This window comes from Bos indicus x Bos taurus, chromosome 12 (genome assembly GCF_003369695.1).
Source record: "Bos indicus x Bos taurus breed Angus x Brahman F1 hybrid chromosome 12, Bos_hybrid_MaternalHap_v2.0, whole genome shotgun sequence".
Lineage (NCBI taxonomy): Eukaryota > Metazoa > Chordata > Mammalia > Artiodactyla > Bovidae > Bos > Bos indicus x Bos taurus.
This window is the reverse complement of record NC_040087.1, coordinates 36288716-36305839: the sequence shown is the minus strand read 5'-3', so window position 1 is coordinate 36305839 and position 17124 is coordinate 36288716. Positions and strand designations below refer to the sequence as shown.

Here is a 17124-nt window from a genome sequence, read left to right as displayed (position 1 = left end):
GATGTGAATTTACGTTATGCTCTAGCATCCTTTCATTTCCTTCTGAAGGACTCCCTTTAGCCCTTTTTATAAGGCAGGTCTAGTGGTAGTGAACTTCCTTACCTCTTGTTGATCTGTGAATGGCTTATTACTCCCTCATTTTTGAAGGATAGTCTTGCTGGATCTATAATTCTCAGTTGACAGTTCTTTCTTTAGCTCTTTTAAGTGTATCTTCTGATTACATTCTGACCTCCAAGGTTTCTGATGAAAAATCCGCTGATCATCTTATTGATGATCCCTTATATCTAAGAAGTCACTTTTCTCTTACTGCTTTCACGGTTCTCTTTGTATGGCTATTGACGGTTTGTTCATCATGCATCTAGTGTGTCTCTCTTTGAATTTATCCTAACTTGGGTTTTTTGAGTATATTAACATTCTAAGTCTGCTATAACAAAGTGCAACAGGGAATTCTCTGGTGGTTCATTGATTGATTAGGACTCTTCTTTTACTAGCAGGGGCTGGATTCAATCCCTAGTTGGAGAACTAAGATCCCACAAGCTGCGTGGTGCCCCCCCAAAAAATGCCACAAAGTAGGTAGTTTTAAAAGCAGAAATGTATTGACTCCCAGTTCTGGAGTTTACAGGTTTAAGGTCAGGGAGTCATCAGAGTTGGTTCCTTCCTTCTGAGGTTGGCGGGGAAGGTGGGGGGTGGGGGCGGGACAGAGATTTGTCCCATGTCTCTGGACTAGATTGGTGATTTGCTGGCAATCTTTAGCACTCCTTGGCTTCTGCTGCATCATCGCAGTCTCTGCTTCCTTCATGTGGCAATCTCTCTGTGTAACTTGTCTGTCTCAGCTTTTTAATACAGACACAAATCATACTGAATTAACTCCAGCCTAAAACTTTTATTTTAACTTGATCCTATCTGTAAAACTCTATCTCCAAATAAGGACACATTGAGGTCCTGGGGGAGGTGGTTAGAACTTTAGTATATTTTGAGGGGAGGACACAAACCAACTCATAAGCAATCCACTCTCTGCTCTATCAAAAATTTCCTCCTCACATGCAGTCACCCCATCCCAATGTTCCAAAAAATCAATTATCTTACATCAAGTCCAAGTCTAGAATCTCACATAAAATCACTAAATTCTGATTAGCTTAATCAGGTATAAGTAAGAATTCTTTAACTGAAGCTAGGCCAGAACTCCTCTCTATCTCTAAATTTGTGAGAATAGACAGTAAGTCTATTCTCACAAATCCTAGCAGGAAGAATTCCATTAGAATCTTACGACTTTAGAATAATCCTTGGCTGCTGGATGTTCTGTCCTCCAGTCCCCCTTGGGTGTGGCCCTTCCCCCTCAACCCTGAAGCAGCCTCATCCAATGGAATTGAGGAGTTGTCCTAACTCTGAAACATAGAAGGAGGCCCCATCCCTGGAACAGAGGAGAAGACAGCCCTGCCTTTCAGGTCTGTGTGCTCTGGGCCTGCAGTAGCAGTGGCACATGCTCGAGCCTCTGAATCACCTTCAAAATCACTCCTCTGTTTTCTTGAAACATATGTTCATGACCAGATCACTCTGTCAGCTCTCTTCCTGCCTATAGAATCTCACAAGCCCACCACCCTTCTCTGCTTCATTTCCTCTCACCTCTGTCCCCTTCAGTTCAGGCTGGCAGTGTTTCTGCTGAGATGATTGATTGGCTTCATAAATCATAACATCCATATTCCCTTCAGCAGACACTGTCCAGCCATACCCTTGATGTTCTCTCCAGAGCTTGCTTTCTCATTTTTTGAAATACAAATAGGCTAAGAAATTCCTAAATCTTCAGATTCTGGTTCCTTCATGTTTAACAATTTATTCTTCAATTTATCTTTGTCTTCTCACATTTTATTATAAGCAGCAAGGAGAAACCAGGCTGACACTTTGACACTTTACTTAGCAATCTCCTCAGCTAAATATCCAGTTCAACTTTCTACCCAGTACAGTATAAATCAGCTAAGTTCTCTACCCCTGTGTAACAAGGATTTCCTTTCCTCCAGTTTCCAGTATCATATTCCTCATTTCTCTATGAAATCTCACCAGAAGCACCTTTAGCATCCATATTTCTACCAGTAATCTTTCCAGGGTAATCTGGATTTTTTTCATTCAGTTACCTCATAATTCTTCCTCTTCTTTTTGCTCATAACCCAATTTCAAAGCTTCTCCCATAATGTTAGGTATTTATTACAACAGCACCCTGCTTTCCCATTTCAATATCTATATTAATTCCTTAGAGTATCATAAGAAAGTTCCACTAATTAAGTTGCTTAAACAGTGTAAGTTTATTGTCTCATGGTTCTGAAGTCTAGAGGTATTGAGGTCAAGTTGTTAGTAGTGTTGGTTCCTTCTGAAGGTCATAAGTGAGAATGAATCTATTTCCCTAATTGCTGGTGGTTAGCTGGAAAATACTGGTGTTCAGTGGCTTCTACTTCACTCCATTTTCTACCTTCACCTTTATGAGCATTCTACTGTGTGTGTGTGTGTGTGTGTGTCTCTCTTTGCCCAATTTTACTCCTTTTTTCCAGCCATGAAATTGAAAGATGCTTGCTCATAGGAAGAAAAGCTATGACCAACCTAGACAGCATATTAAAAAGCAGAGACATTACTTTGCTGATAAAGGTCCGTCTAGTCAAAACTATGGTTTTTCCAGTAGTCATGTATGAATGTGAGAGGTGGACCATAAACAGAAAGTTGAGCACCAAAGAATTGATGCTTTTGAACTGTGTTGGAGAAGACTCTTGAGAGCACCTTGGACAGCAAGGAGATCAAACCAGCCAATCCTAAAGGAAATCAGTCCTGAATAGTTATTGGGAAAGACTGATGATAAAGCTGAAACTCCAATACTTAGGCCACCTGATGCGAAGAACTGACTCATTGGAAAAAGACCCTGATGCTGGGAAAGATTGAAGGCAAGAGGAAAAGGGGACGACAGAGGATGAGATAGTTAGATGGCATTACCGACTTAATGGCCATAAGTCTAAGCAAGCTCTGGGAGTTGTTGGTGGACAGGGAAGCCTGGCATGCTGCAGTCCATGGGGTCACAAGGAATCAGACACAACTGACTGACTGAACTGAATAAGGAAACTAGTCATGCTGGATTAAGACCTACTTTCAGTTCAGTTGCTCAGTTGTGTCCGACTCTTTGTGACCCCATGGACTGAAGCATACCAGGCCTCCCTGTCCATCACCAACTCCCAGAGTTTACTCAAATTCATGTCCATTGAATCGGTGATGCCATCCAACCACCTTGTTGGAACAGAAAGATTATCTGAAGAAATAACGACCAACAACTTCCCAAATTTGATGACATACACAAATCTACAAATCCAACCAGTTAAGTATTACAGGATGATTTATGCCTCCCCCTAAAAGATATGCCTCCAATCCTAAAAGATTGGAGCTATAACCCCCAGAAACTCAAAACATGACCTTATTTAGAGACAGAGTATTTATAGAGATAATCAAGTTAAAATGAGGTCATTAAAGTAAGGTCAAAGAAAGGCAATGCCAAAGAATGCTCAAACTACTGTACAATTGCACTCATTTCACATGTTAGTAAAGTAATGCTCAAAATTCTCCAAGCCAGGCTTCAACAATATGTGAACTGTGAACTTCCAGATGTTCAAGCTGGCTTTAGAAAAGGCTGAGGAACCAGAAATCAAATTGCCAACATCCGTTGGATCATAGACAAAGCAAGAGAATTCCAGAAAAACATCTATTTCTGCTTTATTGACTATACCAAAGCCTTTGACTGTGTGGATCACAACAAACTGGAAAATTCTTCAAGAGATGGGAATACTAGGTCTGGTATTCCTTCTTGAGAAATCTGTATGCAGGTCAGGAAGCAACAGTTAGAACTGGACATGGAACAACAGACTGGTTCCAAATAGGAAAAGGAGTACATCAAGGCTGTATGTTGTCACCCTGCTTATTTAACTTATATGCAGAGTACATCATGAGAAACGCTGGGCTGGAGGAAGCACAAGCTGGAATCAAGATTGCTAGGAGAAATATCAGTAACCTCAGATATGCAGATGATACTACCCTTATGACAGAAAGCAAAGAAGAACTAAAGAGCCTCTTGATGAAAGTGAAAGAGGAGAGTGAAAAGGTTGGCTTAAAGGTCAACATTCAGAAAACTAAGATCATGGCATCTGGTCCCATCACTTCATGGGAAATAGATGGGGAAACAGTGTCAGACTTTATTTTTTTGGGCTCCAAAATCACTGCAGATGGTGGCTGCAACCATGAAATTAAAAGATGCTTATCCCTTGGAAGAAAAGTTATGACCAACCTAGACAGCATATTAAAAAGCAGAGACATTACTTTGCCAACAAAGGTCCGTCTAGTCAAGGCTATGTTTTTTCCAGTGGTCATGTATGGATGTGAGAGTTGGACTATAAAGAGGACTGAGCACAGAAGAATTGATGCTTTTGAACTGTGCTGTTGGAGAAGACTCTTAAGAGTCCCTTGGACTGAAAGAAGATCCAACCAGTCAATCCTAAAGGAAATCAATCCTGAATATTCATTGGAAGGACTGATGCTGAAGCTGAAACTCCAGTATTTTGGCCACCTGATGTGAAGAGCTGACTCATTTGAAAAGACCCTGATGTTGGGAAAGATTGAAGGAAGGAGGAGAAGGGGACGGCAGAGGGATGAGATGGTTAGATGGCATCACCGACTCAATGGATGTGAGTTTGAATAAACTCCGGGAGTTGGTGATGGACAGGGAGACCTGGTGTGCTGCAGTTCACCAGAGAGTCGGACACGACTGAGTGAACTGAACTGAACTTTGTTACTTGGAATGAGCCAATTTTCCTGTTTCTTTGTATGTCTTCTGATTTCTTGTTGAAAATTAGGCATGAACTATTATAATACAGTAAACCTCCGAAAATCGGATAGCCCCCACACACATGTACTCATGCATAACTGGATTTGTTTTAAACTGTTGAAAACTGTGGTAGTTTTTTTCTTTTGAGACTTTTTCAAACTGTTCTTGCAAATACTATTGCTTGTGTGTGGTCACTGAAGTACAGACACAGACGTTCTTTTAGTTTGTGTTTGGCAAATGTTTATGTTGACTTCCTTGAATGTTGAAAGCTTAATTGGGTGTTTGCTTCAATGCTGTAAGCCTTAACTGTTTTCCAGAGCCCTAACAAAGTTGGTTCAGATGGTTTCTCGTTTTATCAGTGTTTCTATGAGGAAATGAGAGCTTGGAGCTTCAGAGTCTGGAATTTTGCTACTGTCAGTTGTCTGTTGAATATTTCAGTGTTCCCTTTGAATAGCCAGTTAGTGGAAGAATATGAATACTACCTACTTAGAAATAAAGGTTTAGAAGGCTTTAAATAGTTTTAAAATTTTTTAGTGAAATAACAAAAATTTCAGAAAATTTCCACTTCCATTATTATACTCACAAAAGAGAAAAACCTCATTTTTTGACCATTTGAGATGGTTTTTAAAATATTCTTTAACTTTAAGAATTGGTATTTGGAGAAATAAACAGTTGTCCTTGGTTTTGTTTTACTATGTTTTAAGTAGTATAGGAACTTCAGGAATTGTGTTTTAAAATAACCAGATAATCCTGTTTATTAGTTAACCTCTACTGCATTATGCATTCTTTTCACAAACTCTACTGAAATTACTGATTAAAGATTTATCAGTTCAGTTTAAAACCATTAGATGGATGGCTGATGGGAAACTGGACATTTATACAATGGCAAAGTAACATGCATGAATTACTTGGTGATCACAAGGGAAACATGTAACTGTGCAGAGAAGGGATGAGAGTTGCCACCCCATTCCATGGATGAATCTTGGCTTATTAACAGTGAGTAATGCTGTCTTCTGATGTGTTTCAACTATGATGTATTCTAGCCAAAAGATTTGGGTTGAATCCATCAAACTTGTAGATATAACTTTCTGTTTTGAGGAAATTCAGGGCATATACCCTAACTCAGTGGAGGAAGAAGGTAAATAATAGGATGAAGACATAACCACATAAATCCAGAAGATGAGGCATTCTACAGAAAAATAGCAGACTATCTTTTTTAATAAGACAGGATCATTTTTAAAAGAACACTACACTAATTTAAGAAAGGCAAAAAAAAAAAGAATAAGATCTTTGTTCATGCCTTCTCCACGATCTAATAAACTAATCTGTGCCCCAATAAATAAATAAATAAATAAAATAAATAAATTGCTAGTAAAAAAAAAAGACTTATTTAGATGACCAAACATAGTCTTAGATTGGCTACTGGGTTTGGTCAGTTCAGTTCAATTGCTCAGTCGTGTCTGACTCTTTGCGACTCCATGGACTGCAGCATGCCAGGCTTCTCTGTCTGTCAACAACTCCTGCAGCTTGCTCAGACTCAGGTCCATCGAGTTGGTGATACCAGCCATCCAACCATCTCCTTGTCTGTCGTCCCCTTCTTCTCCTGCCTTCAATCTTTTCCAACATCAGGGTCTTTTCTAATGAGTCAGCCCTTTGCATCAGGTGTCCAAAGTATTGGAGCTTCAGCTTCAGCATCAATCCTTCCAATGAATATTCAAATGATTTCCTTTAAGATTGACTGGTTTGATCTCCTTGCAGTCCAAGGGACTCTCAAGTGTCTTTTCCAACACCACAGTTGGTCAGTTAGGGAAATATAGTATGGTTTAAAAGTACTAGTAGGAGCACTTGCTGAAACAGAAAATGTGAAAATTGATAGAAAAATGCAGATTATCAAATTGTATGGTATGGTCTGATTTTTGGTAAAAAAAAAAACAACATGGAAAATGTGTTTAGAAAAAGATCTAGAAGCAAGAGTTCTCTGGTGGTCTAGTAGTTAGGACTCCGTGCTTTTACTGCTGCGGGCTCAGATTCAGTCCCTGGTCAGGGAAGTAAGTTCTGACATGCTGCATGGCACAGCCAAAAAAAAGGAAAAAATCTGGAAGGATATCTTAAGATATCTGGAAGACTGTGGATTTTTATAAATTTTTGTTATGTCTATATATGTTAATTTTTATGTACTACTTCTGTAGCAGAATATTTCAAACATAAATTACATGGCTGCTTATGTCTTATTCAATTCTAATATTTGATCATTTTATGAGCAGTGCCTATAATATATGGAACATTTAAATTTTAAGTTTCTGTGAAACTATAATGCTGTAATACCTGCTTTAATCTCTCTTTCTTAGATAGAGAGCCTGGATTTTTTATTTCTATTAAAGGGAATTGAGGAATTCTATAAAAGTGAAGATGCAGAAAATCTGGAAATCCTCTGTCCAGTTCAAGGTCAAGCCTGTGTCGCTAAATTTGAAGATGGAGTTTGGTACCGAGCAAAAGTTATTGGTAGGAAATTGCATACTATTTCCTCAGGAAGATGTTTCATTTAAAAATTGATGTCATTTGAGTCAGTACAAATTAAATCATTAAAGTGATATTGTCTGGTCTTACAATTTTGCTCTGTCATCTAGCTTTAGAAAGCTAGTGATAATGTTGATAGATGAAACTCTGGCTCCTTAGATTTCATTTGATTTGACTAGGACTTTAACCATTATTTTGTTTTCTAACATTCGCCTTATTTAAAAAATAGTTCTAAATGACCTACACATACTCTACTTTCCACTGAAAAGACAAATACTTTTAATTCTTTTGGCTTTCTTTGTCATTTATCTGTTATTTCTTCTAAATAATGTATAATACTTTGTAGATAGACTTCAGTCTTAGGTAGTAAATGTATTAGATGAGTTTTAGATCTCTTATAGCTGTTTTGTCCCCATTCTCTCCTCCATAGTTATACCACAGTTTTTAGTTTAATTCATATTCTGTGCAAGTGTTTTCAGTGCTATTCCATAAAGTATAACTTTAATTCTGAGTTGATAATTCCATCAGTTTTTCATTTTTTAAAAAATTTATGGCTACATTTTCCTAATAGTTTAAAATAATTTTCTACATGATAAGACTTTTCATATAATGTTGGTTTGATTTTTTCATTTGTAACAGTGAAAACATCATTCCATCACCTGCTCCATGTAGACTGCTTGTCATTTAGGCTTACTGCACTGTTGTTATTCTGGGGAGTTATGTCACTTGTTTTCCTAGATTCAGCTGCTAGTTTTCTGAATCCCGTTTACTTTTTAGGTTTACTCTCATGGAGCATTTTCCTCACCTCTTTACCTTACACTTAAGGTACATACGTCTTTTCAGGTTCTGCTTGAGTGCCATCTTAGGTAGTGTTGGTGTTGTTCCATTTGCTTTCACTTCTCCCTAGGAGCAGAGAATACCTGAACTTTTTCCATTTTGAAATTGTATTCTGTAGAAGTTTATAAATTTGAAAGTAATGGCAAAAAGTTTTGTAGCACTGTAAACACATGTGCTTAGAGGGGCTGCTGCTGCTGCTGCTAAGTCACTTCAGTCGTGTCCGACTCTGTGTGACCCCATAGACGGCAGCCCACCAGGCTCCCCCGTCCCTGGGATTCTCCAGGCAAGAACACTGCAGTGGGTTGCCATTTCCTTCTCCAGTGCATAAAAATGAAAAGTGAAAGTGAAGTCGCTCAGTCATGTCCAACTTTTAGCGACCCCATGGACTGCAGCCCACCAGGCTCCTCCGTCCATAGGATTTTCCAGGCAAGAGTACTGGAGTGGGGTGCCATTGCCTTCTCCGTTAGAGGGGCTAAACACTCAAAATGACTGTTTATAAAAAGATAGAGCTTTATTCATGCTTCAGTCTATTTGAATGTTCCAGAGATTTCTCTGGTATCTCTAAAATATGAAAACTAGTTTGACATAGAGGTCTGTTTCTGCTCATTTTTCACAATATCTACAGATGATTTTTTAAAATTTCACTGTTAGATATTATTATATGAATCAATCTGTGCCTTGATCATTAAGTTGCTTGTCTTGTTTAATTACCTATGTTGACTAACAAACATTAAGTGCTTAGTTGGTGTTTGGTGCTTTGCCAAGTGTATTTTAAGTAGGTGAATCATCAAAAACAGTCTTAAGATCTGACTCTGTTGGTGCACCCACTCTACAGATGAAATAATGAGGCTGAGAGAAAAAAAGTAATTTGCTCAGGGTAGTATCTTAGAGATATTAATTAGATTTCCTCACAGTCACATGTCATTTAAGTGTCTTAACTCCAGATCTAATTCTTAACTTTTAGGCTGTAACACATAGCATTGGATGACTTTGTTATCCTGATTTTGGTTATCTTTTGATATCTTTAAATTGTTAGTTTCTCATTGACCAAGTCTGAACCAACTATACAGTATGGTTGGTTTTGTGTGAAAATATTAGAAATATTTTTTACATTAAAAAATATTGTTTGTATGTTAAACATAAAGATATTCTAATCTAGCTGATTGTAGATCAGTCTAAACTTTGCTAGATAATGTTTTTTCCAAGTTTGTGATTTCCAGTTTCATAATTTTTAAAGGATTGCCTGGACATCGTGAAGTTGAAGTTAAATATGTGGACTTTGGCAATACAGCAAAAATAACACTTCAAGACATGCGTAAGATAAAGGATGAGTTTCTGAATCCTGCAGAGAAGGTAATCTACTTACTGTGAATCACAGGTTTAGAATGTCAGTACAAACATGAAAGTATTTTTGAAGTTATTTTTACTATAGAAATGTTCTTTTAACTACAGTTTTTTTGTAAATAATTTCTGACTCATGGGCTATCAAAGTTTCTGTAATTACTATTAAATAATATGTATCTTAGCAAACAAGCATTAATTATAATTATGTGTATAATATGTGTGTTTTTATAAGTACTGGTCTGCAGCTTTTAATGTATTATTTTGAAATAACTGTACAATGTAGTAAGAATATGATGTATTATGTGAAAAAAGTCATTGCAGAAGTGGTTTTACTGTGATCCCGTTTATGTTGAAGTATATGTAACGTGCAAGAGAAAGATGTCTGGAAGAATAAGTAAAAAACTTACCCTTCTCTTGGAATCCTACTCCCCAGAGATAAGTATGGTTAAGGAGGCTTATTTCCTAATTTATATATTCCTAGTATTTGAATTATTGTTAAGCAGTATTTTTCATTTAAAATGGATAAAATAATACAGGAAAAACTTGAAAATATAGATGATAAAATGGAGGAATCACTCAGAATTATTCAGTATTTTTGATATATATACTTCTAAGATGCATCTTCTGTGTTTTTAACAATTATGAGATTAGACTATATAGTCCTATAACCTGCATTTTCATTTAACAATGTATCATAGTATTAATATCTGCAGTTCTTACAGTGGATGCTTATTATTCCAGTATCTGAGTATAAAATGATTCATTCAACAAAGTACTCTGGGGCTTTTTGTTTCATCTTTGGTTTTGGTATTTTTTAATAAGCTATTGGGAATTTTTTTTTAATTGACTTATAGTTGGTGTACAGTATTATACAAGTTACAAGTGTACAAAATAATCACAATTTTTTAAAGTTATACTCCATTTATAGTTATCATAAAATATTGGCTATATTTCCTTTGTTGTACAATATATCCTTGTAGCTGATTTTCTACATATTAGTTTGTACCTTGTAATCCCATACTCTGTTGATTCCAGCTGTTTGCATTTATAAGTATTATTAGAGATATTTGGACATTTGTTTTCTAAATATGTATTAAATTCAAATGCAAAGTTTGGTTTTGTACACATTTAACACTTGAATTCTAAAATAACCATAAGTTAACATTACTTTCTTAATGATGCAATTTTGTTTGACATAGGCAATTAAATGTAAGCTGGCCTATATTGAACCATATAAAGGGACAGTGCAGTGGTCAAAAAATGCTAAAGAAAAATTTGAAGAAAAGACTCAAGATAAGTTTATGACATGTTCCATCATTAGTAAGCTTTCTTCATTTTTATTGGGTGCCGTGTGATCATAATCTTAAATAAGACTAACAGTATGATATATAACATTTTTTAGATCTTATAAATTCAGTGTGTTGTCAATATGAGCTGTGAGAGGTAACATTGATTGAGAACTAAGGACAATGGAATATCTTCTGCAGGCCCAAGAGTATAAAATCAGCACATGAGGCAAATTTCCACTGAAGATCAAGTCATCCTCAACATGTCTTCTTGAAAACCCTAAAGCCAGGAGTTAACTTCTCTTATTTCTCTTTTCCTTTGTGCTGGTCTCTGTCCCTCATCTTGGAGGGATGGATGCTAAGGTTTAATTTTCAGGAAAGTGAAGGGAAATGGGAGATAACTAGAAAATAATTTTTGTTTTATTTGACTCAGGTGAATTTAACTGTAGATTCTCAGCTTATTTTGGAAAAAATTGTTTATCTTTTGAACAGTTTGGGTCTGATAACACAGGCTAAGCTCTAGCCCTCAGTTTTGTAACTCAACAAATTTAATGGCAAAACCTGAGTTTACATGAAAATCTAATATTGATCTCCCTTATAGTGAGTATTGATCATATATTATACTTCAAGATAGTCATGATTGCTGCCTCAGAATTTCTGGGGGTATTAGGAAATGAGAAGTATATATTCTGTATAGCTTTTCTCAGTTTGAAGAATTCTGAAACATGTATGACCCCAAGGGATTTGGATGGAGGATTTGAAAGTTGCTGTTATCAGAGATTTTGATGTTTTCCAGAGCTGTGACTGACACTGGCTGTGTTGATCTGAACAGTACTAGTGCAGGATATATACAACTATGTTTACTTAGGTTTGACTTATATGGCACTTTCAAAGGCCCTTTTTATGATACCCACTTTTTCATTTATCAAACCCAAAATATCATGAGATTATTAGACTGTTTTATAATGAAGAAATTGAAGCTTAGAGATCAGTTGCTCAAGGCCACATAACCTAGAAATGATTTAATTATTTAGTTATAACCTAGAATGTGTTAATTCACTTTGTATAAGATGTTATTCTGATGCAGTAGTCCTGTAGAAGAAGAATATGATTATAGAAGTTGTACCCTTAGTCTATAGAGTTTTTTGTCTGGTTTTTCTAATACAGGTAGTAAATTAAGGGCCTTTTCAGTTCAGTTCAGTTGCTCAGTTGTGTCCGACACTTGGTGACCCCATGAATCACAGCACACCAGGCCTCCGTATCCATCACCAACTCCTGGAGTTCACTCAAACTCATGTCCATCGAGTCGGTGATGCCATCCAGCCATCTCATGCTCCGTCATCCCCTTCTCCTCCTGCCCCCAATCCCTCCCAGAATCAGGGTCTTTTCCAATGAGTCAACTCTTTGCATGAGGTGGCCAAAGTATTGGCTTCAGCTTCAGCATCAGTCCTTCCAATGAATACCCAGGACTGATCTCCTTTAGGATAGACTGGTTGGATCTCCTTGCAGTCCAAGGGACTCTCAAGAGTCTTCTCCAACACCACAGTTCAAAAGCATCAATTCTTTGGTGCTCAGCTTTCTTCACAGTCCAACTCTCACATCCATACATGACCGCTGGAAAAACCATAGCCTTGACTAGACGGACCTTTGTTGGCAAAGTAATCTCTGCTTTTCAATATGCTATCTAGGTTGGTCATAACTTTCCTTCCAAGGAGTAAGCGTCTTTTAATTTCATGGCTGCAGTCACCATCTGCAGTGATTTTGGAGCCCAGAAAAATAAAGTCTGACACTATTTCCCCATCTATCTCCCGTGAAGTGATGGGACCAGATGCCATGATCTTAGTTTTCTGAATGTTGAGCTTTAAGCCACCTTTTTCACGCTCCTCTTTCACTTTCATCAAGAGGCTTTTTAGTTCCTCTTCACTTTCTCCCGTAAGGGTGGTGTCATCTGCATATCTGAGGTTACTGATATTTCTCCCAGCAATCTTGATTCCAGCTTGTGTTTCTTCCAGCCCAGTGTTTCTCATGATGTACTTTGCATATAAGTTAAATAAGCAGGGTGACAGTATACAGCCTTGACGTACTCCTTTTCCTATTTGGAACCAGTCTGTTGTTCCATGCCCAGTTCTAACTGTTGCTTCCTGACCTGCATATAGGTTTCTCAAGAGGCAGGTCAGGTGGTCTGGTATTCCCATCTCTTTCAGAATTTTCCACAGTTTGTGATGATCTACACAGTCAAAGGCTTTGGCATAGTCAAATAAAGCAGAAATAGATGTTTTACTGGAACTCGCTTGCTTTTTTGATGATCCAGCAGATGTTGGCAATTTGATCTCTGGTTTGTCTGCCTTTTCTAAAACCAGCTTGAACATCTGGAAGTTCACGGTTCACATACTGCTGAAGCCTGGATTGGAGAATTTTGAGCATTACTTTACTAGCATGTGAGATGAGTGCAATTGTGCAGTAGTTTGAGCATTCTTTGGCATTGCCTTTCTTTGGGATTGGAATGAAAACTGACCTTTTCCAGTCCTGTGGCCACTGGTGAGTTTTCCAAATTTGCTGGCATATTGAGTGCAGCACTTTCACAGCATCACCTTCCAGGATTTGAAATAGCTCAACTGGAATTCCATCACCTCCACTAACTTTGTTTGTAGTGATGCTTTCTAAGGCCCCCTTGGCTTCACATTCCAGGATGTCTGGCTCTAGGTGAGTGATCACACCATCATGATTATCTGGGTTGTGAAGCTCTTTTCCGTACAGTTCTTCTGTGTATTCTTGCCACCTCTTCTTAATGTCTTCTGCTTCTGTTAGGTCCATACCATTTCTGTCCTTTATCGAGCCCATCTTTATATGAAATATTCCCTTGGTGTCTCTAATTTTCTTGAAGAGATCCCTAGTCTTTCCCATTCTGTTGTTTTCCTCTAGGGCCTTTTAGTTCTGAGTAACTTGAGCTGACTTTGTCATTGTTTAGTCACTCAGTTGTGTCCAACTCTTTGCAATCCCATGGACTACAACACGCTAGTCCTCCCTGTCCTTCACCATCTCCCTGATCTTGCTCAAACTCATGTCCATTGAGTCAGTGATGCCATCCAACCATCTTGTCCTCTGTCATCCCCTTCTCCTCCTGCGCTCAGTTTTTCCCAGCATCAGGGTCTTTTCTAATGAACTGGCTCTAACTTTAAAGTCCTTTAATTGTCCTTTTAGCTTTCCTCTTGGTATTTTATTTTGTTGGTTTTTAGCTTCTTTGTTTAATGTCTCCTCCCAAGGCTAATCCATGAAGACTTGACTCGGGTTTCTTTCTTGACTCTCCCTTTTTCGTTCTCAGTTAATTGTTAGGCCAGTAATCTGAGCACAAGTGTAGTGTATTTGATTTAAGGAGTGACAGAAGGCCCCACTCGACCTAAAACATCTTTCCCTATCAACCTGCACAGTGATGAGATTAGTATATGTTGTTACCTTATAAAACAAAGGACATTTAATTAGGAGCAGAGTAGGTAAGATGGTGAAGGTATGGAACACAGGAAAAGTTGGCCCTCTGGAATAAAGAACTTGTGCAAGGGAAGTATGAAATCAAAGTGCTAAGGGGAACATAGAAGGTGAAAAGTGAGGAGCTTAACTGAAGGTTCTGAGTTGCTTATCATTTTGTTTCTAGATAATATATCTGGTCCATTAAAAAGTAGTCAGGAATGATTTTTAAACTTTTGGAGGAAATAAGCCTTCCAACAAGTATTCTTATAGCTAGGCAATGTAGGATGTTACTACTGATAATAGTTTATCTTTTTGTTTGGAATCATCATTTTCTTTGCACCTGCCAGCTACTACTATTGTATAGAAGTGTAGACATTAGCCGATCTCAGTGCATAGAAGTGTGTATTTCTTAAAGAAATTTCTCTCACTCCTTCAGGTGCATACTGAGCAGGTTCTGTGTGCTCAAAATAAGTAAATAGGCACATGAGATGTAACTTGACCCTAAGCTGACTCCCTGTTTCGTTTAGGAAATAGGCCTAATAAACAGGTAAAAAATTAGATGGTTTGTCCTAAAAGCAGAAGGAGGGGGAAGAATTCCAGTTAATACTCTAGGTTGAGTTTTTGTTGTTTGAAACTTTGTGCCATTCTGTGTGTGTGTTTACATGCACACATGTGTGTGTCATTCTTAGAAAAGCTGTAAAGCTTCACAAATAAGCAGTGGCCTGGATTTTTATTTATATCTTTTGCCCTCTGGAACTTGGCAGAATCCAGTAAAACAGTTTAAAACCACAACAGAATGCTATTGCAATTAATGTATGTCACTGTGTTTTTCTCTGAATCTAAAAGCTTCAAGCTGCTTTTGGTTTATTATAGAACAGTACATAATAACCTAAAGTGAAAATTTTATTAACATTGGCAGTTCTTTCATGTATGACAAGTGATGTATCTACCCCTAGAGAGAAATGGACATTACTGAGCAGGAAGCCTCATGTATGCAAAATGAAGGAAATTAAGTTCTCAGGTTTTTAAAATTGCTTCATTTAGTATATTTTGTGATGTATTTATTTCTTTCCCCAAACTAGTCTTAATATTTTTACAGAAATTCTGGAAGATAATGTGCTGTTAGTTGAACTTTTTGATTTTCTTGGTGCTCCTGGAATGATTCCCACCAGTATTAATGACCAGCTAGTCAAAGAGGGCCTAGCATCTTATGAAGTAGGGTAAGTGGACCTGTAAACTTTTATTTTTAGTTGATATGTAAAACTGTTCACAAGAAGGGAAACTGGCATATCATTCCCCATTGGAGATCTGCTTAGACTATAGACAGGAGTTTTTCCCTATTAATGGGTTAGTAAAATGAGAAAAAAAAATAATTGGAGTCTTTAGTCTAGGTGGGAGTAGAGTGGCTTTTTTCTTCATCCCTATGGGGCTCTACAAGAATGGTTTCTGGAGATAGAGGGTGCATCTGAGAAAAGGAGACTGACATTTTATTTTAGGTGGGATGTCTGTTTAGGTGGCCTCTTGAACCGTTTGTGAAGAGAATCACAAAGAGAAATGGCAGGGTAGAGAGTGACCAAAATAGTAGAGTAGCCTGCATTCTCATCTGGAGAAATAGGAATTTTTCCTGGGCACAAGTGGATACTTTAAAGGGGAACCAGGCTTGACCATTGTGCTTTTACCCAGGACAGGTCTGGTTAAAAGGCCTGTCCTGTTTAAAAGCCTTGTGGTTGAGGTGACCCAGAAGCAGAAGGGCAGAGTGGTGGTAAGAAAGGTGGGAGGGTTTGAAGTCAGGACACAGCAGTTCTTCTATGGTAGGGACTTGTGCAGGGCAGTGGCCCCTGAGGGGTCTCCTGAAGAAACTCCATCACACAGCCCTTAAGAAAGCCAGTATTTGAGTACACCCACAGTGATGCCTGTCAGGGTATGCCAGAGAAGCAGCGACACCCAGCAGAGGTCTGCCGTGACATGGCCAGTGTGTGGTCTGGCTCTGCCCCCCTCGCCCCCGCCCCTACCCCCACCCAACACTGGTGGAACCAGAAGTAGAAAGAGAGGGCTGGCCTTTTCCACTATAGGTCCTAAGCATGGGAGGGAGAGAAAGGAGAAGAAATATTTAAATGTATTGGACTGAGTTTTCTTTTTTTTTACATAGGGTTATGAAATATATAACATATACAATAAAAAAGTTCACCCTTTTTAGGTAGAGTTATGAATTTTGATAAATACATATAATCATGCAGCTGTCATTACAGTCAAGTTGCAGACTATTTCCATCACTCCTCAAAGTTCACTTTGTTTCTTTATGTATTGAGTCTCCTTCCTCCATACCTAGTCCTTGGCGGCTACTGATCAAATTTCTGTCTCCATAGTTTTGTCTTTTCCACACATTCATATAAACGGAGTCATACAATACTTGGCCTTTTTGTGTCTTGCTTTTCCATTTGGTCACAAAGAGTCGGACACAACTGAGTGACTAAACAACAACAACCTTTCCATTTAGCATAATGCTTTTGAGATTAGGTCATGTTGCCTACACCAGTAGTTCTCATTGCTTTGCTCACTTGTATTTCATTGTATGGATGCACCGTAATATTATATGTTTACCAATTGATGGACATTTGGGCTATTTTCAGTTTGGGGAAATTTCATGAATAAAGCTGCTGTAAATATTTGCATACAGGTGTTTGTGGAGCTATATGTATGTATGCAAAATTGCTGTTTGTAAGGTAAATTTATTTCTGCCTTTATGAGAACCTGCCAAATGTTTATGAGAGTTTTATTCTTCTCCATTCTTGCTAGCACTTGACTTGTCATTTTATGTTTATATTAGCC

The 17124-nt window shown here is 37.9% G+C and overlaps 1 protein-coding gene across 1 annotated transcript in view; it reads left to right on the top strand.

Annotated features, from left to right (window-relative positions):
* Positions 1-17124, top strand: part of RNF17 (ring finger protein 17) — a 110867-nt gene that overhangs the window by 47615 nt on the left and 46128 nt on the right. The window contains exons 17-20 of the mRNA XM_027557653.1: positions 7195-7348; positions 9438-9553; positions 10744-10864; positions 15395-15515. Of these exons, the coding sequence (XP_027413454.1) occupies positions 7195-7348; positions 9438-9553; positions 10744-10864; positions 15395-15515 (512 nt within the window). The remainder of the gene's footprint in view (positions 1-7194; positions 7349-9437; positions 9554-10743; positions 10865-15394; positions 15516-17124) is intronic.